Genomic DNA, 26,194 nt, shown 5'->3' on the forward strand with positions numbered 1-26,194 from the left:
ACAGCAGGCGGTTAATCAGTGCGGCTCCGTTATTGCGCTCTATCCGCGCGACCAGCGACGCGACTCTTGGACTAGGAACTTCTTGCGGACGGGGCTTGTCCGGCCCCTTTCTGCACTCCCGACACTTGGGCATACAGCAGGCGGTTAATCAGTGCGGCTCCGTTATTGCGCTCTATCCGCGCGACCAGCGACGCGACTCTTGGACTAGGAACTTCTTGCGGACGGGGCTTGTCCGGCCCCTTTCTGCACTCCCGACACTTGGGCATACAGCAGGCGGTTAATCAGTGCGGCTCCGTTATTGCGCTCTATCCGCGCGACCAGTGACGCGGCTCTTGGGCAGCATCTGAGGGGCGTGTTTTAGGGCGAGGGCTGCTAGGTGCCCGGCCGGGTCACCCCACAGACCGTGGCGGAGGCAGCTTGGACCCCGGGCTCAGGGCTCGAACCCGTGCACACCGGCCGCTTCCGAAGGGCGCTTTGGGAGCGAGCTCAAAGGCCGGCTGCACGAGGCAGACTTTTTTTTAAGACTGAGAACTTAGAGGCCAAGGTTGCCTGGTTGGTCCGGCGGCGCACGCGCGCTCCCCCTAACGGCCTTCAACAGCTGGGCCGCCCTCCCAACCCACCTCCCACCCGCCCCGCTGGGCTCAAGGCGCACGCGCAACCCGCCTCCCTCCGAAGGTCTCTGCAGAGCAGGCGGGGGCGGCCGTTCGGAGCGCGCACGCGTATTGCCGCCGGCTCCTCCATCTTCCGGGGGCGGGCGGGGCGCGGGCCAAGAGCGCGCTTCCGGCGTGGGCGGCGCAAGCGCGCTGGGTCGGGCGGGGGCCATGGCGGGGCAGGAGGATCCGGTGCAGCGGGAGATCCACCAGGACTGGGCGAATCGCGAGTACATCGAGATCATCACTAGCAGCATCAAAAAGATCGCGGACTTCCTTAACTCGTTCGGTGAGCCCCTGGGAGGGGGAGTCACGGCTGGGAGGAGCGGCTCCTGCCCCTTGCCCCCCAACCTGCACTCCCCCAGCCGCACCCCGCCCTCGCGCCGGTCCTACGCCCGTGACCCCGGCCCTGCGCCCCCCGCCCGGGAGTGTGGGCGCTCTGGGCCAGCCGGGTCCCCCGGAGGCGGTCCCTTCCCCCCGCCTCGAGCGCTTCCGGGAGGGCGAGAGAGAATCCCCCGGTCCCTCCGAGCTGGGAAGCGGGGAGGTCCTGGGTGAGGCCGGAGAGAGCAGGATTGACAGGCTGCTGCCCCTGCCCCGGGACCTCCAAACCGAGAGGAGGCGCCGATCCCGGGGCCTCGGGAGCCACGGCGGAAGCGGACGGACCTCCGCGGGGCCGGGGCTGGGGGAGGGACGGGAAGGGCTCCTGCCTCGGAACCGATCCTCCGAGGAGAAGCGGGACACGAATGAGTCCGGGCTCTTATTAAGCGCTGACTATGTGCCGAACCGTGTGGTCCAGGCTGGCCAGCCGCGGGGCCAGAAGCTAAGGGCCGGCGGTCCCTGCGCCTCTGTTGTCTTTGCCTTGGAGCCCGAGGCCTTCCGTGGTGTTTCTGACTCCAAAGTCTGCTGTTTGCCGAGAATTCCGAGGGCCGGGACGCGCTCAGCGGGGGGCCGGGGCCCTGCCGAGGGGGTGGGGGGTGTCCGCAAGCCCCGCCCTGGGAGGCCAGCAATTCTCCGTCAGCCCCAGGACTAGTCAGAGTGATGCAGGTGGAAGCGGAAGCAGCAGTGGTAGCTGCGCCTCCGTGTGGAATAGGGCTTGGTCTTCCTTCAGCGATTCCCTTAAGAGCCTCACCGACCTTGCCCTCAAGGAGCTTACATTCGATTGGGAGGATACAACATAAATAGTAGTTTGATGCGGCTTCGCTGAGGAAGAGGCCCCTGAGTTGAACCTGGAAGGAACTGAAAGTTTCCGAGTAAGAGATGAGGAAGAAGGCACGAGAGTACATTTAGGCTAAAATAAAAGGAAGAATTTGGGGAACAGCCAGGAGTCCCATATATGGCATACGTGGAAGGGTGGGTAGTGCGAACTAGGTCTAGACAGGTAGGTGGGATAGCCTGTGCTAGGCTGAGGAAGCACTATCTGGTGCATGATCAGACTTATTATTTGGGCAGCTTATGTGATTGGAAATCAGACTGAATGGAAACGGAATTAGAAATATTCAAGCTGACAGGTGAGAAGGGCATGAGCTAGGATGGCAGCCGTGTGAGTGCAGAAGGAGGGAGCTGCAGTGGGGATAGAATCAATCAACTGTAATGAGATGAGTTCTATGTGGCTTTGGCAGAAATAGGGAAGGTTGAAGGAGGAAGAGTCTTAGTGGGTATATATAAAATAATTTCAATTTGAACATATTCATTTTGCCTTATAAAAATAATATCCTGGTGGGTCAGTTGATAATTGTGGAGTTGAAAAAGATTAGAACTGGCTATACAGATTTATCATCCCAGCAGAGGTCATTGAATACCTGGGAGCCAGTGAGATCACTAAGGGAGAAAGTGCAGAAAGATAAGAATAGGAAGACCTACTTTTGCAGAGGGGGGAAGTGAATTGCTTATTCAGCAGAGGAGTTTGAGAAGTAGTCCAGGGGGGTAGGAAAAATAGCACTGAATCCAAGGGAGGAGTGTTTTTCTAAGTTAGAGGGAGTGACTGAGTGGTTAGCAATGTCCAAAAATTCAACAAGATGGAAAATGGAGACTGAAAAAAGACCCTGAGATTTAGCATTTTGGAGAGAAGCAATTTCAATTGAGTGGTGAGGTGAAGAATGGATGGGGGTGAAGTGGCAGAGGAACATAGCAGGACAGGATGGTGGAGACCAGGAAAAAGTCATAGGCAACTGTAAAAGAGTCAGTACTTACTGAGAGCCTGGATGAACAGGAGAGAATGATTGATAGGGTACCTTCCTGGAAGAGTTGGAAGGGGATCTGATTTAAGATTAGATCACATGAATTTATAGTGGAGTCAGCACCCTTAAATAGTTTCCTCCAGTGGCATTTAGCTCTGGAAAATGAAGAAAAGGCAGGTAGATGGAGGGAATAGTTCAGGGTTGAATGTTGGCAGGGCCTGAAAAGCAGGTAGACAATGGGGACAGCGCATACTTGAACTAATTACATATAACATCAGGATTATGAAGGGAGGAAAATGAGGGCACACGATGATGGAATTGGAGAACAGCAAGGAATTGAAAGTCCTGGAGGACTGAATAATTGGTTTAGGAGAAACAAAGTAGATCAGGAGATTATAGTCAGAGAAGGGAATGTCAGTTTAAAATCATAAAATAAAAACAGGAAGAGATATGATATCAATACTATGCCCCAAAGAAATCAGAGGAAAAGGACCCATGTGTGGATGCAGATTGACTTTTTTTTTTTAATGGAGGAGGACCATGGCCAGTGAGACAATTTATTTTGCTTGATTACATGCTAGTAATAGCTTTTGCTTTTCTTGTGTTCTTATGGCAGAAAAGATGGGGAGAATAGAATTTGGAACTGAAAAATAAAATGAAATTGAATTTGAAATGAAGAAGCACTTATAAGTGATAGTAAGCTTTTAGGTATAAACAATCTAGAGGATGGCTAAGATAAAAGGAAAATTTAGATCATGGGTTGAGGAGGCCCAGGTCATATTAATATGCATATTGAAAATAGTACCTCCCTGATAAGGTTGTTATGGGGATCAAATGAGATAATATTTATAAAAGTGCTTTTTATAGTGCTTAGTATGTAGTAGGTCCTATATAAATGTTTATTGCTTCTCTTTCCCCCACCCAGTATGTCAGTTTGACCTAGGTGTGACTTACTCTCCTGAGTTTCTTTACTTTGGAGAAAGGTGAGGAATGGAGGGTAAAGACTTCATAGACCTAGAGGCAGAAGGAACTTGAGAGGCCACCTAGTCCAACCCCCACATTTTACAGATGAGGAAATCGAGGTCCAGAGAAGTTAAATGACTTGCCCAAAGTCACACAGAGAGTAAGTATCTGAGGCTAGACTTGAAACCAGGGTCTTTGACTCTTAGTATGTAATACTTTTTGTAGCTATTTCTGGTCTTGTCCTCTCTCTGTTAGACTACTTTAGGGCAGGATCTTGTCTTAGCTAAACTTTGTCCCTGCCCCACAGAAGGATACTTAAATATTAGTTGATCGATTACCATATTGGAAAGAAAGGAGAATTGTCAGGGTTGTAGATAGTCAGGTGGCCTTGGGAATGGTGCCTTTATATGTCCTGAGAAATCTAGGAAATAGATGTCAGAGAGCCTTGCACCAGAAGTCAAAAGCTTTGGGTCCTTCTAATCCTACATTGGCCACTAAGTAGCTGTTAGGACTTCCTAAGGCACATTATATTCCCTATTGGGGCTGGTACCTCATGTAAAATGAGGAGTTGGGAGTAAACAATTAAAAAGGTCCCTTGTTGTAATGTTCCATGATTTTTGGAATTGAAACAAGTTGAACATTCCTACCCAGTAGAGCTGAGTTTAAATCAACTTAAAAAGTTGAAAGACTTTCTGAGTTTTCATGTTAGTTCCTGACATCTTGGCCTTATGTCATTGGGGGAACTGAAACTAATACATTTCCTCATATCATGTTTGGACTCAAAAATTTCTTAAAGGCTGAAGAACTCCCATGGTGTCCGTTTGGAGGTCAGGGAGAGTGAGGATCATTTACTTAGTCTAAAATCTGAGTATAATAGTTAATGATATTGGAAGTAAAAGATCAGAAGAACCTGATCCTTGGGAGATATAATTCTTTTCTTTTTTTTTTTAAACAAGAGGACCTAGAAGATTGTTTCTTTTAAGTTATGGTTACACACATTACTGTGCTTCCAAGCTCTCTGATAGTAAAGCATTTTGTATAAATCAAGAGGCCCTTTTTCTAAAATTTAATAATAACCTGACACTGCTGTTTGTCCCATTTTATTCACCAGCCTTGTGTTGAAAATTAGCATCAGATGTGGTGACATTATTTCTGCACTGATGAGTGCTCAAATCACAGCCATTTTATTCTTAGTTGAAGTGGCACACCATATTTGCTAAATTTAGAAATGAAGAGTCTTATGTCCAATTATATCTTAAAGAAAAATGTAGGCTTTTATAGTTTGGACCTAAGATTTATAGTGGAAACATGTTTTAAAAGATCCATAAATCAGTAATTGTATAAGATATACTCTTTGATTCCCTCCCCCATACTAAAAATGCTGTTACTATACTTGTCAGTTAAATGAATTTAACTATATTTCGTTCTAATCCTTAGCCATCAGGATGGCATGACTCTGGGCCCAGTCTGTATGCTTATGGCTTGATGAAATATGGATTTTGTGATTGGGTATGACAGATGGTTCAGGGAAGCAGTAGGAGGCCCCATCCCTTTTGAGAAGGTGGCTGTATAATGCTTTGATGATCCAAGGAATCACTGCCCTCTCCAGAAGGAAGGCTATTAAGGGTCCCTTGCTTTTGAAATAGAAACTATTTTTCCAACCTAATTCTTGGCTTTCTGAGTTATGCTCTTTCTGTTGTAAGTTAAAGATAATGTGAATAAATGTCTAGTGGGGCTTAGGAACAAGACAATAATTTCTACACAGCTCTTTCTTCTGAAATAGATTTTCTGGGGGGAACCACAGAACTACCAAATAATATGGTTGCAATTTATATAATGCTTTGAGATTTACAAACTGCTTTCCTCAGAGCAACCCTGTGAGTTAGAAAAATGAAGAATTGAGCTTTAGAAAGTTTAGAGGACTTGACTTAAAGTCATATAGCTGTTAAATGTTGGGACTTGAACTCAGGTGTTGACGCCAGATCCAATACTCTTTCCACTGTCCCCCACAGGGGAAAAGTTTCTAAAGATCTAAGTATGGTAGAATCTAAATGTTCTTCACCATCTTTGAACACATTCTAGATTAAGAGTGTCTTCTCTAAAGTGACCATCTGAGTTCCAGGTGGGATCTGACCAGAGCAGACCAGAGCTGTCTTATCCTGTATGTACACCATGCCATTGCTAATGCAGCCTGAAAAGGCATTGGCATGTTGGGCTTCTGTATCATGATGCTGTTTCCTATTGAACTTGCCCTTTTTCCTTTCCAATCCAGAGCTCATTTTCCTAGACAGAAATTAGCTAAGCAGAATAAAAGTTGAGTACTTTTATCTTCTTTTAGTCATCTCTTAATATCATCCCATTCATCTGTGCTTTCTTATCCTTATGAGATTCCTTGACTTTTTATTTGTCCTCCATTACCTCCCTTTTTTATCTTGTTATTTTAAAAAATGTTCTATTGGTAGCTTTTGCATTATCTACAATTTCTAAATAGTATCCCTCTCCTACTTAAAGAGCCATTCCTTGTTAGAGGAAGTAAAAAAAAAAAAAGGAAAAAAAAAAAAAAAAGGAAAAAATCTACATCAGTTTGTTTCCTTTTTTCCTTATTTCAATTTGTTTCTTTTTGCATTTCAGAATGTAGTTCTTCATTCAAGCTCTCAAGAACTATCCGTCCTTCCAATGCTGACTTTCTTATGGCCTAAAATTTTATAGGGAGCCTACCTTTTATTTTGCTAAGACTTTTTAAGTCTATTACTTAGAAATTCAGGGAATGGGTCAGACTTTGGCTCCATTTCTTTATGCATTCTAAAGTGGAATGGCATATTTCTCATTTCTGTTTCAGTACCTAGTAGTCATACCCTACTAATTGACATAAACTTAAAAAATAAATTGGGTCTTGGAAATATAGAAGAAGAAAGGGTAAAAAAAACACAGTTGAATTGTCTGGAAATTCAGATTTGTATCTCAGCTCTGCCACTAAGTGGAACTATGACTATGAGAATCTTGGGTGATTCATCTCAACTTTCTGAGCCTCATCTTCCTCAAAGTTATCTTTAAGGAAGATAGAGTAGGTGGGCTAAGGTGCTTCCTGTTCTTAAAAATAATCTTTCCATTGATTCTTCCATGAACATTGTTCTTCTGATCCCTACAATCTAGAGTTATTTGAGATTTATCATCATGAGTTTTAAAATGTCATCTTTCCCTCTCCTGTGCTATTTCCCTGTCCTCCTTTTACCCTCAGTTGCAACCTTTAACTTGTGAGACTTTTCCTGTCTTGAATGCCCATTAACTCTCTTGTCTTTTGCCATCTTGAATAGGAATTTCAGTTATCCCACACTTGGTGGGGGGCAATGAACTATGTAACTATTAAGATCTCTCTGCCCCCGGCTTTGCTTTAAATATGTATTCTACCTGAGGTCTCAGTTTCTCTTCTTGGCTGGGAGGTGGGGCTGGGAACGCTTTGAGTCTTTGTGTTGTGATATTGACTTTGAGCCTTCTGTGTCCTTTTTATTAGATATGTCCTGTCGTTCAAGGCTTGCAACACTAAATGAGAAATTGACAGCCCTGGAACGAAGAATCGAGTACATTGAAGCAAGGGTGAGCCTGGCCAGACCTTTTCTGGAGAGGGGTCAGAGATGCCCAAGGGAAAAGCTTGTTTGGGAGTTCTGCATGAAGGGCACTAGATCTTCCCAAATCCTTGTAAACTGAGTTGTGTCTATTTTCCTTTGACAGGTAACAAAGGGAGAGACCCTTACCTAGACCAATGCAATATACCTGCTGGACAGTCGCCTTGGAGAACACTAGCCTGTGTGGGAGAGGCGCCAGCAGACTCCAGCTCCTTCCTGACTCCTTACAGAGTGCCAGGGCTTGTTCTTGCTTTTCTGTTTTTTAAAATGTGGCCTTTGGGCTCTACCATTTGCATCTGTGGGTGTGTGGAGTGGGGGAGAAGTCCAGGGGGAACTCTCGGAAAAACAACATTGAGCATTTTACTTAAGTGACTTTTTTTTTACTTGGAGATATTTGTCAAAATGGCTGAAAAGCTGGAAGTTTGGGACCCTCTCTAAGATGTCCTTATCCACCTCATCTTCAGTCCCTGTCCCCTACAGCTTCCCAGGTGAGAGATGGCCGAACAGCATTTCCACCAGACCCACATTGTCGTTTCGAGAAGGGCTCCGTGTTCACTGCCCATCATTAATGGGGGTGCTGAACTCCATGCTGAGGGGGAGCAGTGTTGAGGTGGTCCAGGTTGATGCCCTCCACCAGGGCGCATGAGCTGCCATAGAATGTCCTTACTAATACGCCAGATTTTCTGTCCTTTTAAAGGAGATGGGGCTGGGCTCTCACATGGCTGGAGGGGCCATTTTCAAAGTCGTTTTCTTTTTTGTCATGTGAGATGTCTCTGCCTGTCATGTTTTCCCAATAAACTTCTCAACTTTAGCTGATTGATGTGATTGAACAGATGAAGATGGAAGTAGATCCAGCGCCGCCCCTGCTCAGAGCAGGCTTCTCTGGGTGGACTCCACAGCCATGGCCAGGGCTTAGAACAGCCTGAGAGGTCTGTCCATCGTGCCGTGGGAGGAGCTCGGAATTTGGAGTCTCAGGAAATGGGTTCAAATCCTGACTCTGACTCTTGCTTATTACTGACCTCTGGCAAGTCACCTACCTTCTGATTTTCCAAATGTCAGGCTTTGAATTTGATATGACCCCTGAGGTTCTTTCCAAATCTAAATGGTCATTGGACCCAAGAGATCATGTCAGAATATAGCAGTGCTATTTACTGAAGAAAGGCCCACCTCTGATTTGAGACCTTGTAAGATCTTTTTATTAAACTTGGAAATAAGTCTAGTTAAGGGTAGATAGAAGTTGCAAATGTTTTGTTTTGTTGTTGCTGTTATTATCAAAGAAGCATCTTGGTCTCGCAACCAGGAAGTCTTGACATGTTAGTCATGTGATCTTGAGCAAGCCCTAAATTGCCCATTTCCTCATTTGGGAGTTCTCTGGACCAGTGAAATCACCAGGCCAAGCCCTTCTTCCCAAATACTGTTTAATTGCTGTTTGAATGTTACTAGAAGCAAAAAATACACTTTACGGTAATTTTGCTTCCTTATTCCTACATCCTATGACCTTAGGAATTAGATTGTGAGTGTCTAGTGCCATTAGTTCTAGGGCTAATGAGTAATGCTATAGCTAATTCTGTCTAGCAGGACAAGTACATCACATATTCATGGTTACCTATTTTAATTTCCTGTTGCCAGTATTTTATTTATAAACACATAAAAGACTTGAAATTTGTTTCCAACAAGCCACCGAGTGCTCTACTGTGTTCTGCTGCTAATAGTAACTCATTGAATATAAACAGAGCAACCTGCTCTGTTTTCTCTTTCCCTAGGGTTCTACTCATTTTTCTTAGAATTTTTCAAAATAAAATATCCTGCCTGGGTCACCTTTACTCCCATTGCCCGTCTTTCACACTTCTTAGGAATAGGGACTTTATTTGAATTTGTATCCTCATGGCATAGCTTGGTGTTTGGCATGTGGTAAATACATTTAATAAAGGCCTTTTCATTTATTCAAGTGACCTAAGACATAACTTAAGAGAAGAGAATATCCGCCTTGGAGTCCAGAGGACATGAATTCAAGTCTGGTCTCAGACACTATCTGTGACTCTAGGCAAGTTAGTTCATCCTGTTTACCTCAGTTTCCTCATCTGTAAAATAAGCTGGAGAAGGAAATAGCAAATCATTCTAAGTTTGAAACAGGTTTAAAACAACTTGCAAGTTTTAAAGGTTTAGGAGTTTGCCCTTACTAGACCTTTACATATTCTATTTCTGCTGCTCAGTTTTACTTGTTGGCAGTTCTGGTCACAGGGCTCTTTGCAGTTTTTAATTCTTCTGAATTATGCCTCAGTCTTTTGATTGATTCAGGAAACCATGTTTGACAGATTAAAGGTTGGAGATTCACTTGCTAATCCTAAAGAAATATGGCCCTTCCCCTTTAAGATTAAATGATGAGAAAACCAAATAAACTTAGCTTCCTTCTCTAGAGAAAGCAACACAGGCACAACTACAAGTAGTCAGAACTGACCTAATTCAAAGCTACCTAGTGGCTGATCTCTCTAGGATATCTAGTCTATCTACAATTTACAGTTATCTATCTTGCAATTTTTAAATCATTTATTTCTTTTTCCATAGAAATTATTTTTGGTATATTTTCTGGCACTCTGATAATCTATTATTCCCAAAGATGTGTCTTGAAGAGGTTTTTTTTGTTTTGTTTTGTTTTTTTTAAAAAAAGAAAAAAACTTTGCTAAGTGTAGCTCATTGTTTTTCTAAGGGAAGTCTTCATTTGAGAGAACACCACAAACATTTCCTGTTTTCAGCCTAAGAGAGACATTCAGGGGTGGAGTAGATGTCTACTCTCTTACCTCCTTAGTGGACTTAGTGGAGCTAGTTTTATTAAATAACTACAACCATAATTTGTAATTTCTGTCCAGATCTATCATCTGTCAAACTAGTCATCTCATCTCTATGCCTTATTTTTTTTTTAATTAATTTATTTTAATACACATTGCTTTATGATGTCTCTGTTAAATAAGTCCTTCTTCACCTTAAAATGGGACCCCTTCCACTCTGGCTTATGATGAGAAGATGATATCAGTCTCCTGTTTACTCAAACACTTCCTGGACAGGACATGGAGAAATTTTAAAGTGGGTCAATGCAGGCACAGAAGGTTGCCATAGAAATTGAGACACAAAACCTTTCAGCATTTGCACATCTGGCCTTGACCTTTTTCTGCAAGTGTATAAAAAGATATGGAATCTTTTTCCTTTCTGCTTAAGCTCCATGAGTATGTGTGTAAGGACATCATCACAACCCTCCCCCTGGTCAAGAAGAGTTGATCTACCTCAATAACTTCACTTTTTGTATCTGCTGTGCTCAGCTTTTAGTAAGCACTTTGCAAATGGCAATGAATTAAACAAAAAAAGGGCTTTCATTTTGAAGTGCATTCAGTTTCTTCGCTTGTAAAATGGGGCTAGGAGTGCATGAGGTATTGGCATCCATGGACTACATGTTCCACAGATGGATTTCAGGGCATCTACATACTTAGATGGGGGAAAATATTTTCATTAACCTTTAGATTTCCTTTGTAATCCTTTGTATTTTAAAATCTTAAGAAGGGTTCGTAGACTTCAGACTGTCCAAAGAGTGCATAACCCCCAAAATATTAAGAACTCCCAACCTAGATCATCTGAAATGTCACTTACAGCTCTGAAATGTTGAGTCTGGGAAAATTGCTGTATATCAAAGTTGAAGGACCTCAGAGGAAATGGAATCAAATCTTTATCTGAACAAGAATATTCTCTACAGCAGAGAGAATCATGGTTGAGAATAGTAGACAAGTTGGAAGCCTTGGGGAAGAACTTGAGACACCTCTCTGGATGATCCAGATCAGGATGTCAGGTGTCATCACTGTCAAGTTTTAAATAATGTCTAGATGTTATCCCTATCAAATGATGGATGTGGGATAGGAGCTCCCAGAGAATCTAAGGCTAGATATATACATCTGGGAATCATCTTCATGGATATGATAACAGACCTCTAGGAGCTAATAACAGGAAATGAGATAGAGGGAGAAGACCTTGATCCTTTTGTGCTTGCGGGGGAATTGAGGGAGTTGGGGGAAAAAACAGGCGCTCCTTTTGCAGTGTTTGAAGCAGCTACAGTAAGGAATAAAAGAAGAAATGTGTTCATGTATAGGGGAATAAAGGAGCTCCCTTTAAAGAAGCTCTAGTTAATGGAAGACAGTTCCAACAGATGGCAGCATCTCTGTGGAAAAGTAACTTAATGGAGAAATAGAAGATGAGGGCAGGAGCCTCTTGGGGGGAGAGAACAGTTTTAGATAAGGCCTATTTTTATTTCTGAGAGTTGGAGATATAACACATTTTTCAGCCAGGTTGCAATCCAAGAAAAGCAAATTTGACAGTCCTTTCAATTATCAGTGGAATGGGACTCTATAGAAGATCACATCCCTGAAATGTAAAAAAGGATTTCCCTTTTTTTATTTTACTTTGTTATCCTGTCTTAATTAAAAGCACTGCTATTTAATCATGATGATAAGGAAAATACTGTATATTTTAGGCATAAGTGTCAGAAAGGTTTAAAAATTTAATATTAACAAATCATTTATATCTTAGATGTCTAGTTAACAAAATATTTAATTATACTTTTATTGTGCACCAAATATTTGGTGTAGTCTAAACAAGGACAGTATGCAGGCATCCTTCCTTAGCCTTCTACACAATTTTTGTTGGTTATAAGTCTGCTTATATCCATCAGGAACTTCTCCATTGCCTTTTGAGAAATTACAACTAAACTTCCTCAAAGATTATGGTATTCCACAACTTCCAGGCATTTGATATCATAGAAGAGTATTGATGTTAAAGAGATGGAACTAATTTAGGGAGAAATTTGGGACAGTTCTCTTATGATTTTTCTCCTATTTGAGCACTTCTCTATCTGCTTTGCAGGATCCTCTTTCAGAGGTATCCATCGGTATCTCACTATATATGTATGTTTATGTAATATATAAACATATATATGTATTGTTTGGTTGTTGTGTTGGTATTGCTCTGTCCAAAGGTCCATTGCTCTATCAACAAAGCCATCTAGCTTCTCTCAGCTTCTCTCTGTCTCTGTCTTTCTCACACACACACTCTCTCTCTCTCTCTCTCTCACACACACACACACATTTCATTCAATCTGGAATTGAATCTTTGGGTTAGAAAGCCAACCAAAGGAGACTACTTCCCACCCAGCCCGGGAGTTAGAACCTCCATTTTAGACAATCTAGGCAGTCCCATTACATAGACGTGTACGTCTTTTAGTGAAAGGAATTTCCACATCCCATGGATGAAATTAGGACCAAGAAAACCACAAAAACCAAACCCAAACCGCAAAAGTGATTGAGGGGGTTTTATTTCATTGGAGCACTCCCAGCTGAATAATTTCCCGTTCCCTTCTTTGTGATCCCGCTCGATCGGAGCGAGGTAGTGCAGTAGAGCTGGATAGTGTGGTGGGAGCAGAAGGAGAACCCCAAAGGCCTAGGTTTGAATGTGCCACTTTCCAGCCCTGTTCTCCCCGGGGCCTAGTACAGTGCTCGGCTCAGTAGAAAAGCCAGGAGGTGATGGCTTCATTAGAAGGGGAGCCCCTTCCGCGCAGGGATTCTCCGCTTTTCTTTGTATCCGCGGCGCTTGGCACATCCTGGCACTTAAAAACGCTAGCTGAGGACTTAACCCCGAATCCTCCGGCTCCTGGGCCTCCGGGATGGCTCAGGAAAGGCACTAACTAATGCGCTCTTAGCTTCTTGACTTGAATTAGCTTCTGAGTCGCACAAATATGTGAGAAACAGGCCGCGGGGACCACGGCTCCAGGGCGACCTCGAGAGCTCGGGCGAGATGCAGCTTTCCGAGCCCAAAGCCTGTTCCTGGCCCCGCCCCCGCCGGGCGGCTCCGCTAGCCCGGCCCCCACGCCGGCGCCCTCCAGGGCGAGGCTCCGCCCCCCACGCCAGGCACGTCGGGACACGTTGGGGCTCCCGTTGCTGCGCTCCCAGACGGAAGAAGCGGATTTGAGGGCCGGTGGCCTGTGAGACGTGCGGTCTGGCGTCCCCTCCTCTCTCGCTGGGTCGCGCGGGAACGGAGGATGCCGCGGGAGCCCCTCGGGGCGGTCTCCGGGCCGCCCCAGCTGCGCTCTATGAACACCCGGCAGCCCTCCTGCGTGATCTTCTGTAACCGCACGCGCCGCCAGGTGCTCCCCTTCTGGGTCAACTTCGAGGGACACCCGACGGCCTACCCGCTGTTGCTGCCCGGCACCGGCCGCAGGATGACCAGCTACCTGGGTGCGGGGCGGTGCGGGGCGGGGCGGGGCGGGCGGGAGCCTGGAAGGGGGGCCGCCGACCGTGGAGCCCGGGCCCCGGGGAGCTCTCTGGGTCCGCGCTGGGGGCGGGGGCGCACGGGGTCCGCGCTGGGGGCGGGGGCGCACGGGGTCCGCGCCGGCCCGCTGCCACGGTCTGCTTTTCATAAACATGGAGTAGTGGAAGGGAAGGTGGGGCGGCCCGGGAACGCAGGGAGGCTCGGGGGAAGAGCTAGGGCAGCATCGGGCGCGGCCGGGTCTGAGGACTCCGGCTGTGACTGCTGTCTGAAAGGGGTTCGGGGAGGGCTCTTTTGTTCTAATAAGCCGTAGCTTAAGTGCTCCCGAAGCTTGGGCCAGAGCTTAACTTAATTACCGTGCAGCCAGAAGAGGGAGGACCGGACCCGCTTCAGGGCCGGCTTGTGGGGCCCAGACTGCGCCAGGTTTGGGGCCTGCATTACGGGGGTCTTGCTCAATAAGAATAGGGAGGAAAGGGAGTGGCAGGCGCGAGCCTAAAGCCCCTTTTTGTCACGTTGGGAGGGAGATGGGCGATCCGATTTGGGGCAGCCCGCCTCCTGGGGTCAGTCCGTTTCGGCGGTGGCTGTGGCCCCTTTGGGGGACAGACACCAAGTCGTCTGCCCTTCCTCTTCCAGTGCATTTTGCAGGTGAGACGGGTTACCAGAATCAAATCCCCCAGTTACAAGCGCGCAGGCAGCTCTGGAACTCGGGTCTTCTGAGCCATATAGACTTGTGTAGAGGCTGATACTTGAGCCCGTGGGGTCCAAGCCCTGGAATAGACGGCTATGGGTGATGTGGAAGAAGGGCCCGGAGCCACAGAAGCCCGAGAGCGAAGTGTCTAGGTCCGCAATGTTGGAGAAGCCGGAGAACTTGCAGGCGATTTCGTTTGGCAGTCAAGATATTAGTACAGTTGGAGAGAGCAGCTTAAGTTGACCAAGGTCCCCAGGCAGCGGCCAGATTGTTAGAGGTTGAGAAATAGAAGCCCGTAGTGTAGACAGCTTTTTCTAGGAGAAAAGGAGAGAGAAGAGAGCCTGAGGGAGTGCTGGGGTTTAGCGAAGGTCACTGGGGGTGGGGACTTGCTCGGCCCTGGGCGTGGGAAGGAGAAGTAGAGATAGCTCCACACCAGTCTCTGCTGTGGAGGCCAGTGGACAGAACTGGAGCTACCTGCAGCCTTTGGGGTCTGGCTCAATTCTGTACTGACAAAAGGACAGGATGTTTTTTTTTTTAAACACTAATTACTTTCTCCTCCCCTCCCTGACTGTTCTGGACTTGTTGATCAATTCCTTTGATTGCCATTTTCCTTTCTTAAGCGATTTTCTGCTGCTCTGCTACTTCTTGAATATTTAAATTTGCTGCTTTCCCTTTATTTATTTATTTATTTTTTTAACGGACTTTAGTGTAGTTCTTTCTTGTTAGTCTTTATTTTTAGCCTCCTTTATTCTTACGTTGTATTCCTCCCTGTACATCTGTGATTCACCCATAATAGTAATCTGCAATTGTGTTTTCTCCTCTAGGTTTGTTGCTTAAGTAGCCTCTATTTTTGTTCTTTATTTGAATTAGAGGAACAGCTTCCTATAGAAATTTTACTGGCTTCTTGTTTGTCCTTTGTTCTTGGCATCTGGGAGGTGATGCCGTGGCATGAAAGTGAAATGGATTGAAGTGAGGAAGGATTTTCAAGGTTACCTGCCTTTTCCTACTTTTTCCTACTTTACCTACTTTTCCCCTCCAGAGCCATCTGAGTCATTATAGATCGAGAGGACTGAAGACGGCTTTGGATGTAGTAGGAGACCTTGGCCTTTTTAAGCTGAGATCTTCAACAGGTCTCCATTTGACTGGGACAGTGCTCAGTGATTAAGGCTAGACACACTGATTTATGCAACTGGGCATAAAGGAACACTTAATGTTTACTGAGTGCTTTCCCTTGCTTGCCATCTGGGGGGAAGGAGGGGAAAATCTGTAACACAAGGCTGTGCAAGGGTCAATGTTGAAAAGTTGTCCATGCATATATTTTGAAAATAAAAGGCTTTTCTTTTCTTTTCTTTTTTTTTTAAGTGCTTTCCTTTCACAACATTCCAGTAAGGTGGACAGTGCAAATATGATTTATCTGCATTTTACAGATGAAGAAATGAGCCTCAAAAGTTAAGGGAATTTCTCAGAGTAGTTCAGAAATATTGATTGAGGAATCCACATTTAGCGTTCTTTCCACTCTTGGAGTAGAAGCCCTTGGGAAGAGACACTTAGAATTGTTTGTTTGCAGAGGTTTTCTAGGTTGGATAGGATTGGGAGGAAGTGCCGGGGTTTGGGCCTGTCTCTGCTGTTGACTAATTTATTGATTGTGGGCCTGGGCTTTATTTTTTCTGAGTCTGACTACCTTATCTAAGTCTCCTTGTAATGCTGGAGAAACTGAGGCAGGATAGAGATTAGAGAAAAGTTTGATTATTAATTTATTGGAGAGTAAATCGATTGGCTGGATAGGATTCTCATCTCAAAGTATCTAGCAGTGAATGTCAGATATAAGACTTTTATAGGGTAACAAGAACAATGACATAAAGGGAGAGGTACTTCAAATGAGGATGAACTTATGGGGGGAGATACCTAATAGTATAATAGTATAATAGTATATGGATAGTCTAATGATGTCTAAAATGGATAGACCTTTATCCCATCAAACATTAAGAGGGAATGGTTATAGCCTGGGGTTTGGGGGCAGAGTAACTGAGGTAGGAAAACTTCAAGGACACTATGGCATAACATCTTAAGTAGGTTTTTGAAGTATCCCCCCCAGATATTGAGTTTAAGTGATATACACAAAGTCACCTGCACCAGTTAAATAAATTGGTGACTTCATAATTAAGCATAGTCACATTTAACCAACTTTTTTGCTTATTTTATTATAGGTCATTTTTGGTTATTCAGAGATGCAAATACAGGTGATGGACTTCTTGTTAACCAGACAGAATTATTTGTGCCATCTCTCAATGAAAATGGACAGCCTGTTTTTGCCAATATCACACTCCCAGGTAAGATGTAGCTTGCCTTTTTTAAAAGCTCCTTCCCTGCCATCCAGAACTTCTCCCACATAGTCCCTAGCCCTTTTCCCCTTCTTTTAAACATATTTCTGTATTTGTCATATCATGTAAGACAAATCAAACAAAAAGGGGGAAAAAACCATGAGAGAGAAAAAGCAAACGGACAAAAAAAGGTGAAAATACTATGCTTTGATCCACTTTCAGTCTCCATAGTTTTCTGGATGTGGATGGCATTTTCCAGCCCAAGTCTATTGGAATTGTCTTTCTGTTGTTGTTAAATATCTACAAAGATACTTTTCAACATTTATCTTTGCAAAACCTTGTGTCCCAAATTTTCTTCCTCTCCTCCCCATCCCCCTCTCCAAGACAGCAAGCAATCCTATATAGGTTAATAATGTGCAGTTCTTCTAAACATATTTCCATATTCATCATATTGTGCAAAAAAAAAAAAAAAAAAAAAGACCAAAAGGGAAAAAAAGCAGAAGGAAAAAAAACCACAAACAAATAACAGTAACAAAAAAAGGTGAAAATACTGTTTATTGATCCACATCCAGTCCTCATAGTCCTCTCTCTGAATACAGAAGGAATTTTCCATCTTAAGTTTATTGGAATTGCCTTGAATTACCTCGTTGAAAAAAGCCAAGTCTATCATAATTGATCATCACATATCTTGTTGCAGTGTACAATATTCTCTTAGTTCTGCTTACTTCACTTAGCATCAGTTAATGTACACACTTTACAGGCTTTTCTGAAATCAGCCTGCTCATCCCTTCTTTTTTTAAATAGCTTTTTATTTTTCAAAATACATTCAAAGATAGTTTTCAACATTCACTCTTGCAAAACTTGTATTCCATTTTATTTCTCCCTTCCCTCCACTCCTTCTCTGAGATAGCAAATTAGGTTAAACATGTGCATTTCTTATAAACATTTATCTTGCTGCACAAGAAAAATAAGATCAAAGGGGGAGGGAAATAAGAAAAAACAAGCAAGCAAGCAAACAACAACAAAAAAGGTGAAAATACTATGTTGTGATCCACATTCAATTCCCATAATCCTTTCTCTGGATGCAAATGACACAGCTTATGACTTCATCACAAGGTTATTGGAATTGGCCTGAATTGCCTCATTGTTAAAAAGAACCAAGTCCATCAGAGTTGATTATTATATAATCTTTTTGTTGCTGTGTACAGTGTTACCTTGGTTCTACTCACTTCACTTAGCATCAGTTCATGTAAGTCTCTAAGCCTTCCTGAAATTAGCCTACTCATAGTTTCTTTTTTCCTTTGTTTTCAATATTTAAAAAAAAATTATTATTTTTGTTTTACATGTATATTAACTTTTAAAATACATATTTCTTTACTAACCATGTTGGAAGAGAAAAATCAGAACAAAAGGGAAAACACAAGACGGGGGAAAAAATGACCATAGTATGTGCTGATTTATATTCAGTCTCCATTGTTTGTCTCTGACTGCAGATAGCTTTTTCTATCCAAAGTTTATTAGTATTGCCTTGGATCACTGAACCACTGAGAAGATCCAAGTCTTTCATAGTTGATTATTGCATAATCTTGCTGTTACTATACAATGTATTGCTGGTTCTGCTTGTTTTGCTCAGAGTTAGTTTGTATAAATCTTTCCAGGCCTTTCTAAAATTAGCTTATCATTTTTTATAGAAAAGTAATCTAACTGAATGGATGCCCATCAATTGGAGAATGGTTGGGTAAATTGTAGTGTATATGAATGTTACGGAATATAATTGTTCTATAAGAAATGACCAACAGAATGAATACAGAGAGGCTTGGGGAGACTGACATGAACTGATGCTAAGTGAAATGAGGAGAACCAGGACATCATTGTACACTTCAACAACAATACTATATGGTAATTAATTCTGATGGATGTGGCTCTTTCCAACAATGAGATGACTAATGCCGGTTCCAATGGCCATCCTCAGCAATGAGATGCACCAAATCGGTTCCATTTGTTCAATAATGAATAGAACTAGTTACACCCAGTGAAAGAACTCTGGGAAATAAGTGTGAACTACTACATAGCGTTCCCAATCCCTCTATTTTTGTCCATCTATATTTTTGATTGCCTTCACAGGTTAATTGTACACTATTTCAAAGTCCGATTCTTCTTGTGCAGCAAAATAACTGTATGGATATGTATACATATATGGTATTTAACTTATATTTTAACATATTTAACATGTATTGGTCATCCTGCCATCAGGGTGAGGGGGTTGGGGGAAGGGGGAAAAATTGGAACAAAAGGTTTTGCAATTGTCAATGCTGAAAAATTAATTACCCATGCATATATCTTGTAAACAAAAAGCTATAATTAAAAAAAAAGAAAAGTAATATTCTATTACTTTCATATATTATAACTTGTTCAGCCATTCCCCAATTGATGGGCATCTACTCATTTTCCAATTCTTTGCCACAAAAAGAGCTGCCACAAACATTTTTGCACATGTGGGTCCTTTCCCCTCCTTTATGATTTCCTTGGGATACAGACCCAATAATAGCTCTGCTAACTCAGTTCTGTAACCCTTTGGGCAGAGTTCCAAATTGCTTTTCAGAATGGTTGAATCATTTTATAATTCCACCAACAATGTATTTAAAAAAAAAATTTTTTTTTATTATAGCTTTTTATTTACAAGTTATATGCATGGGTAATTTTACAGCATTGACAATTGCCAAACCTTTTGTTCCAGTTTTTCCCCTCCTTCCCCCCATTCCCTCCCCCTGATGGCTGGTTGACCAATACATGTTAAGTACAACAATGTATTTTTAAAAATATATATAAAGCTTTTTATTTTCAAAACATAGTTTTCAACATTCACTCCCATAAAACCATGTGTTCCATGATTTTTTTTCTCCCTCTCTTCCCCCAACCCAGATGGCAAGTAATCCAATATATGTTAAATATGTAAAAATCAGATCACAAAGGAAAAAAATGAGAAAGAAAACAAAATTCAAGCAAACAACAACATAATTGAAAATACTATGTTGTGATCCACATTCAATCCCCCAGTGTTCTCTCTCCTCTCTCTATCACAGGAGCCTGAATCACTTCTATCAAAAAGAGCCATGTCTATCAGAATTGATCATCGTATAATTTCCAACAATGCATTTCTGTCCCAGTTCTCCCACATCCCCTCCAACATTCATCATTATCTTTTCCTGTCATCTTAACCTATTTGAGAGGTGTGTAGTGGTATCTAGGAGTTGTCTTAATTTGCATTTTTCTAATCAATGGTGATTTAGAGCATTTTTTTCATATGACTATAGATAGTTTAATTTCATCATCGTAAATTGTTTATATCCTTTGATTTATCAGTTGGGGAATGACTTGTATTATATAAATCTGACAGAGTTTTTATATATTTTAGAAATGAGACCTTTACCAGAAACACTGGCTATAAAATTTTTTCCCCAGCTTTGTACTTCTCTTTTAATCTTGTTTATATTGGTTTTGTTAGTACAAAACCTTTTTAGTTTAATATAATCAGTTATCCCTGCTGATCATTTTTTATAGAACAATAATATTCCATAGCATTCGTATATCATAATTTATTCAACCATTCCCCACTGAAGGGCATTCACTCAGTTTCCAGTTCCTTGCCACAAACATTTTTGCACATGTGGATTTTTTTCCTCCTTTATGATTTCTTTGGGATATAAGCCCAATAGAAACACTGCTGGGTCAAAGGATATGCATAGTTTTATATTCCTTTGGGCACGGTTCCAAATTGCTCTCCAGAATGGTTGGATCAGTTTGCACCTCCACCAACAATACATTGGTGACCCCACTTTCCCACATTTCCTTCAACATTCATCATTATCTTTTTCTTTCATCTTAACCAATCTGAGAGGTATGAGGTGATACCTCAGTGGCTTAATTTGCTTTTTTCTCATCAATAGTGATTTAGAGCATTTTTTTCATATGACTAGAAATGGCTTTAATTTCTTCATCTGAAATTTGTTCATATCATTTGATCATTTATCAATTGGGGAATATAACCCCTAGTTTAAAAAAAATGAACCCCATCCCTAGAAGATCACTTCCTATAACTTTTCTTTTTTTCACCAGATTCTTGCCCAGCATTGTCTAACATGCAATATGTCCCATTTCCCCACCTTCCACTGCTACTCTTCTTGGTCTTCACATCCTTTTTCTGTCTGGGGTTTTGGTTGGGAGTTTGACATTGTCAAAGACCATATTAGTGTCCACTGAGTTAGTGTGGTTGGAACCCAGCTTGCTTTAGGTAGTCTTGGATGTTTTCCTCTTAAGGGGCCATGGATGTGGTCTTCAGATTTTTGCTGGTCTGGAGGACTTGCACTTGTTTCCCAGACATTGCTTCCTTGTTGCCTGAGGCACCAGAAGCCCAGCCTATTGGGATGTAGAGCACCTGAGTTTTATCAGAATTCCTAGCATCCTCTCTGTCTTTCTTTGTAGCCCAGGGTGAGGTTGCCATGGTGAATGTGGAGGCAGAAGGGAACAGTGTCTATTTTACTATTTTCATCTTTTCTTAAAATCTCTGGTTAACAAGTCAGTTTGTTTTTAGTGGTTTTCTAGTCTGTCGCTATTTAATTTATGTCTCAGTTTGTACTCTGACTCCCTCTGCTGGCCTGAGCCTGGTCTGGCTACGACCAGGAGGCATTTCCCAAGACTGTGTCCCAAGTCCTTCTCTTTCTTTCTATGTTGTTTTAACCTTAGTATCAAATAAAATAGACATTTCCATAAACAGACTAGAACTTAAAAATGATTGTCCGTGAAACTACAGGTTTGTATTATGCTACAGGTTGTTTTTCCTATAAAGTATATAATTTTATCCTGTAGCTTTTAAAACTGGCCTGTCTGTGCTTGCTTTTTTCTCTTCGAAGCAGTTTTGTTTTTTTTTTAAGATGCCTCAATGACCTTCCATTCTCTCTTCATTTCCCACCCATCCTTCTAAAAAAAAGTGGAGGGGGGTAAAGAGGAAAAATTTTGATAATTGAACAGAAGCAATGCCAGAAAGAATATGAGCAAAAGTAGGACAAATTTGAAGGTTACAGGTTAAATTTCTGGATTTGGAGTGGGGAAGATGAACCTTTTAATCTGGTCTTGGATGCTTCTTGGCTGTGTATTGCTGGACAAGATGCTTAATTCTAGCTTTATTTTCCTCAATAGTAAAATGAAGATAGGATAATAGCACCTACTTCATGCCATAAGCCCTCACATTGATTCTGTCTTCAAATATGGGCTGTGTTCTACATCTTTGTCAAGATATCAATGTTTTAGAATAAAGGGTAGAAATAACTGCATGGAGTTTCTTTTCCTTTTTTTCCTTTATAGCCGTGTATAGACCTCTAAGTGGATGTCATTATCTGTTCAAGCTATTTTTCTTTCTACATTTTCCTTTGTTCATTTGTCTCATTAGCTTCTTGGAATTAGTTATTTGACTCATCATTTGTTGAGGTTTAGCCATTCACACTCTAAAAATAGGCAGATGCAAATGAACTGAGACACCTCACTGCTAGCCTCACTTAGCTTTTGCCTCTAAACAGAGTCTCTCAATTTATCTGAGGGATGTTTTTAAAAACATCACCTACCCAAGAGTTTCTCTCTGAATTTTATCTGCAAAATTTCTTTATCCACAAGTCCCTTTTTTCTGTTCTGTTCATCAGTCAAATTATTAGCATATGGTAAAGGACAGTGCTGTATCTGAATTGCCAATTTGCTCTGTAGAAATTCCATTTTCAGGCAGCTTTAGAAGCACCTGTTTTTGTAGGTTAGATTTAAATAGCATACCAATGCTATGTGAACTGAATCCCTTACAATGAGTTGTCACTGAGATTTTGTTTCCCTACAGTTTATACTTTGAAAGAGAGATGTCTTCAAGTAGTTCGGTGTCTGGTCAAGCCTGAGGACTATCGGAAACTGGACATCGTGAGGTCACTGTATGATGATCTGGAAGACCAGCCAGATATCCAGAAGGACCTTCGGAGACTTGCACTGGAGTACCTTGAGAATCAAGCGGATGGAGATTGAGAGAGGCATTCCTGAGTTTGTGCTGTGGAAGGCAGTGAATGGTTTTACCTAGCCATGGTACTGTGACCTGTCCATTTCAGAGTATTTTGCTCTCAAGAAGTAAAATTTCATTCCAATGGTAGATCACATTTAAACTCTGTAATTGAGATGGTGAGCTGTCATTGGATTCTCTAAGCCTTGTGATGTTCAGGAACACAAAATTCATTTTAATGAGTATTCTCATCTACCTTCTGGTGACGTGGCTGTTGTTCAGTGGTCTGAATGCTCTAACTAATAAGATGCAAACTTTCTCGAATAGGGATACCCTAAAATTTTGAACCAGATAATTGTTATAGTATCTTCCAGCTCTAACTATATGATCTACTCTGGTTTATGAAGTTAAGACTATGGCCTTAGAGGGCTTTGGCTTAGTTTAACCTAGTTCTTACTCTGTAAGGCAGTATTGTACATACATAATCCATTTGTTTTCCTTTGTGGAAAATGAGGATTTACCTAGATGAGTTGTATTGGACCTGAAATATAGAATTAAAAAACATTTATATGAGAAAATTATTTTATATGAAAAAAATCAAGAGGAATGTTTAAGGGAGATGATTAAGTGTCTGTCTCAGAATTGTTCATATACAAGGTTATTTTGTTGGGGAAAAGCACATTACTATAAATACTAAATAGCTTTTAATAACGAGTTATTTATTCAAAAGTGTTCGGGAGCTTTTTGTGGGTGGGATTGTAAAAACTAATCTTTTCATTTTGTGAGACAGTCACCTTTTAGACGTCACTTAGTAATTTTGTTAATTTTTTTTTAAAAACAGGACAACAATACTGTGTTTCTAAACTGTGACTGTCTTGAATTATGGGTTGGTTTCTGCACAGTGAACAAGGGGGTGTTATCAATATTTATATTTCATAGCCTTAAGAAATGACTATGAAGGCAAGAACTTCATAGAACTTTGAATATTGTTTGTAGTTTTCTTTTTTATGATAATATTCACTGATACCATCATATTTCACAAAGCACAATATTTTAATCATCCACTGTAATTTTTCTACCTAAGAAAATGCTTTTGTATTTTTTGTTTTTATACTGTGAGTTTTAAAGGAGAGAGAGTGTGTGTGTGTGTGTGTGTGTGTGTGTGTGTGTGTGTGTGTGTGTGTGTAGATGGTGAATTTACCTCAATTTATCTCTTATAACTTCTTTGTTGTTAATGTGACTTAATTTCATTAACTTCAGGCCCTCCGAGAGACAATCCATAAAGGCTGATGTTGGATTTTCCTTTTCCCATGGTAATGGATCACCAAATACTGACTATTGGACCCAGAGTTCTTGAACTCTAACTTATTAGGGAGTCAGAGTAAGAATCAGAGGCCAAATGAAATATCGAGAAGTCATTCCACCATAACTTTATCTTTTAAGTCCTAGAGCATTTTGTTTCCAGTGTTTCCTAATCTTTCTCATTTTCTTTCATGTCTAATTGTCTCTTTCTCCCTATGGCTTATAGCATGAACTGAAGATCCATGCATTTTAGAAGTGGGAAGTTTGCAGCACTGGTGAAAAGGGCAGAATTATGCATATTAAAATGGATAGGGACTATTTGGGGGTCTGAACCAGGATTGGTGAGTTTATTCTTAGTTTCCTTCTTCAGAAACAGTGGGGCATCATGAGTTCAGGACACTGACAGGCTCTAGACAAGTCATTTAGAGGCCTCTGTGCCCTGGTCAGGTAGGACAGTGATAAAGAAGGCCATGGCCTACTCTTTCATCTTCCAAGTCCCAGGTCTTGCCTCCAGCTCAGCTCCTCCCCTCCTCCCATATTCGCTTAAAGCCTCTATCTGATGTTCGTCCTTCCTTTACAATGATTTTTTTTTTCTTTTGTGGAATCATACAATTTAAATATAATTTCTGATATGGGCTGTCCAAGGAACACCGGCTGCCTGGGCATGTAGCATCATCTGTTTGTATTTCTGTGACTCTTATTGTTTTTATTGAGAGTGTTCAATTTTTGTCTTGTCTACAATTTGACATTTAACAATACTGAGCAGAATAAAGAGAATTGGGTCCATGGACAGGCCTTTCTTTTGTTCTTTTCATTGTTACAGTCATTATTATGCACATTATTTTTCTGTTTCTATTTATTTCCTATGATTTTAAATCCTTCATATTTATATTACATCTGAAGTAGTAATGTTTACAAACTGCATCCTTTATCTATTCATGAGCAACTGTTTTATTATTTACTGTGACAAAAAAGTCACATTGTCTTTGGATTCTTAGTCACACTCAGCTCAGGACCCTATCTTTTTAACACCATCCCCATTCTTTCCCCACAGATTTCTGTAAATATGGCATTTCACAGGTAGAGCTAAGGGTATCTCGAAATGAGAAAGATTAGGAAATGCCGAAGAAGGCAAATAAGGTGTGAGTATACACTTGTAAGTGAAGGGGAGTCTAGAGATGAAGTGGGAGGTCTAGTCGGAGAGTAATGAACATCTGCTTTTCACTCAGCCTTTGTGTGGCCTAAGGGATTCAGAAGCTCGAAGATGTCCTTCCTGAAGGAAGCCTGGGAAGGAGCGGTGCGGGGAAAGCTGACATGACCGAGGAGGTCCAGGGCCAGAGGGAGAAGATAGGGTTCAGTAGCTAACTGTTTAGATTGACTAGGGAAGAGAATTGAACAGAGAATTTCAGTTATACTAGCTATAAAGATTATGGTTGAAACTTGGGGTGACGGTTCTGCTACAGAAAGGATCTGAGCAGAGACTCATAGTCTTGAGTGACTTACACAACCCCCCGGGCTCCTAGCAGGCCGGAGGGCCACCCACAGGGCCTGCAGTCAGGGAGATCTGAGCTGAGACACTTGTGTGACCCAGGAGAGGCCTCTTCCCATTTCCCTCAGGTTTCCTCAGCTGCAAAGTGGGCATTAGAATTATTCCTGCCCCCAGCGTGGTTGTGAGGATCAAATGAGAACACTTTGGTGAATCGTGGAGCTCAGGGCTTGGCACAGAGTAGGAGCTCCTAATTGAAGTGTCCAGGAGTGCTATCCCTGCCACGGAACCCAGGAGGCTGAAACTTTAGCCACAGTCACATCAGAAGTGACAACCCTGGATCGAGGGCTGCAGTTTCTGTTCTCTAAATGGAGCATCCAATCTCCTGTTTTGGCTGTTCAAGCTATTTCGCAGGCCTCTGAAGCATTAGCCCCTCTCAGCCTTTGCCTTGGACAATCCGCAGGGGCTCAGCTTATCCTCCATGTGAAGTCTGACCCGATTTCCCAGTTAGTTGTTAGTTCTCACCATCCAGAAATAATTTAGTTTTGTGTTTATTTTGAGATTCTTGTACCATTCTAACCCCTGTTCCCCCAAAAGAATGACTGCTATTTGAGGACACCGAACATCCACAAAGGTGAAGCTGAAGCAGTGGTTTA

At 42.1% G+C, this 26,194-nt stretch overlaps 2 protein-coding genes across 2 annotated transcripts; both read left to right on the forward strand.

The window, feature by feature from the left end:
- Positions 1-694: 694 nt before the first annotated feature.
- BRK1 (BRICK1 subunit of SCAR/WAVE actin nucleating complex) lies at positions 695-8,229 on the forward strand. Its single transcript, XM_031955024.1, has 3 exons — positions 695-939; positions 7,302-7,384; positions 7,520-8,229. Exons 1-3 carry the CDS (start codon positions 822-824, stop codon positions 7,544-7,546), a joined length of 228 nt encoding a protein of 75 aa, XP_031810884.1. The 5' UTR covers positions 695-821; the 3' UTR covers positions 7,547-8,229.
- Positions 8,230-13,209: 4,980 nt separating this feature from the next.
- Positions 13,210-24,842, forward strand: VHL (von Hippel-Lindau tumor suppressor). Its single transcript, XM_031955019.1, has 3 exons — positions 13,210-13,682; positions 16,609-16,731; positions 22,601-24,842. Exons 1-3 carry the CDS (start codon positions 13,487-13,489, stop codon positions 22,777-22,779), a joined length of 498 nt encoding a protein of 165 aa, XP_031810879.1. The 5' UTR covers positions 13,210-13,486; the 3' UTR covers positions 22,780-24,842.
- The last annotated feature ends 1,352 nt before the right edge of the window (positions 24,843-26,194 follow it).

This window comes from Sarcophilus harrisii, chromosome 1 (assembly GCF_902635505.1).
Source record: "Sarcophilus harrisii chromosome 1, mSarHar1.11, whole genome shotgun sequence".
Lineage (NCBI taxonomy): Eukaryota > Metazoa > Chordata > Mammalia > Dasyuromorphia > Dasyuridae > Sarcophilus > Sarcophilus harrisii.

Coding starts and splice junctions, on each gene's coding strand:
- VHL (XM_031955019.1), top strand. CDS start 13,487: ATGCCGCGGGAGCCCCTCGGGGCGGTCTCCGGGCCGCCCCAGCTGCGC. Junction 13,683..16,608: donor CAGGATGACCAGCTACCTGG/GTGCGGGGCGGT, acceptor ATTTTATTATAG/GTCATTTTTGGTTATTCAGA. Junction 16,732..22,600: donor TGCCAATATCACACTCCCAG/GTAAGATGTAGC, acceptor GTTTCCCTACAG/TTTATACTTTGAAAGAGAGA.
- BRK1 (XM_031955024.1), top strand. CDS start 822: ATGGCGGGGCAGGAGGATCCGGTGCAGCGGGAGATCCACCAGGACTGG. Junction 940..7,301: donor GGACTTCCTTAACTCGTTCG/GTGAGCCCCTGG, acceptor CCTTTTTATTAG/ATATGTCCTGTCGTTCAAGG. Junction 7,385..7,519: donor TCGAGTACATTGAAGCAAGG/GTGAGCCTGGCC, acceptor TTCCTTTGACAG/GTAACAAAGGGAGAGACCCT.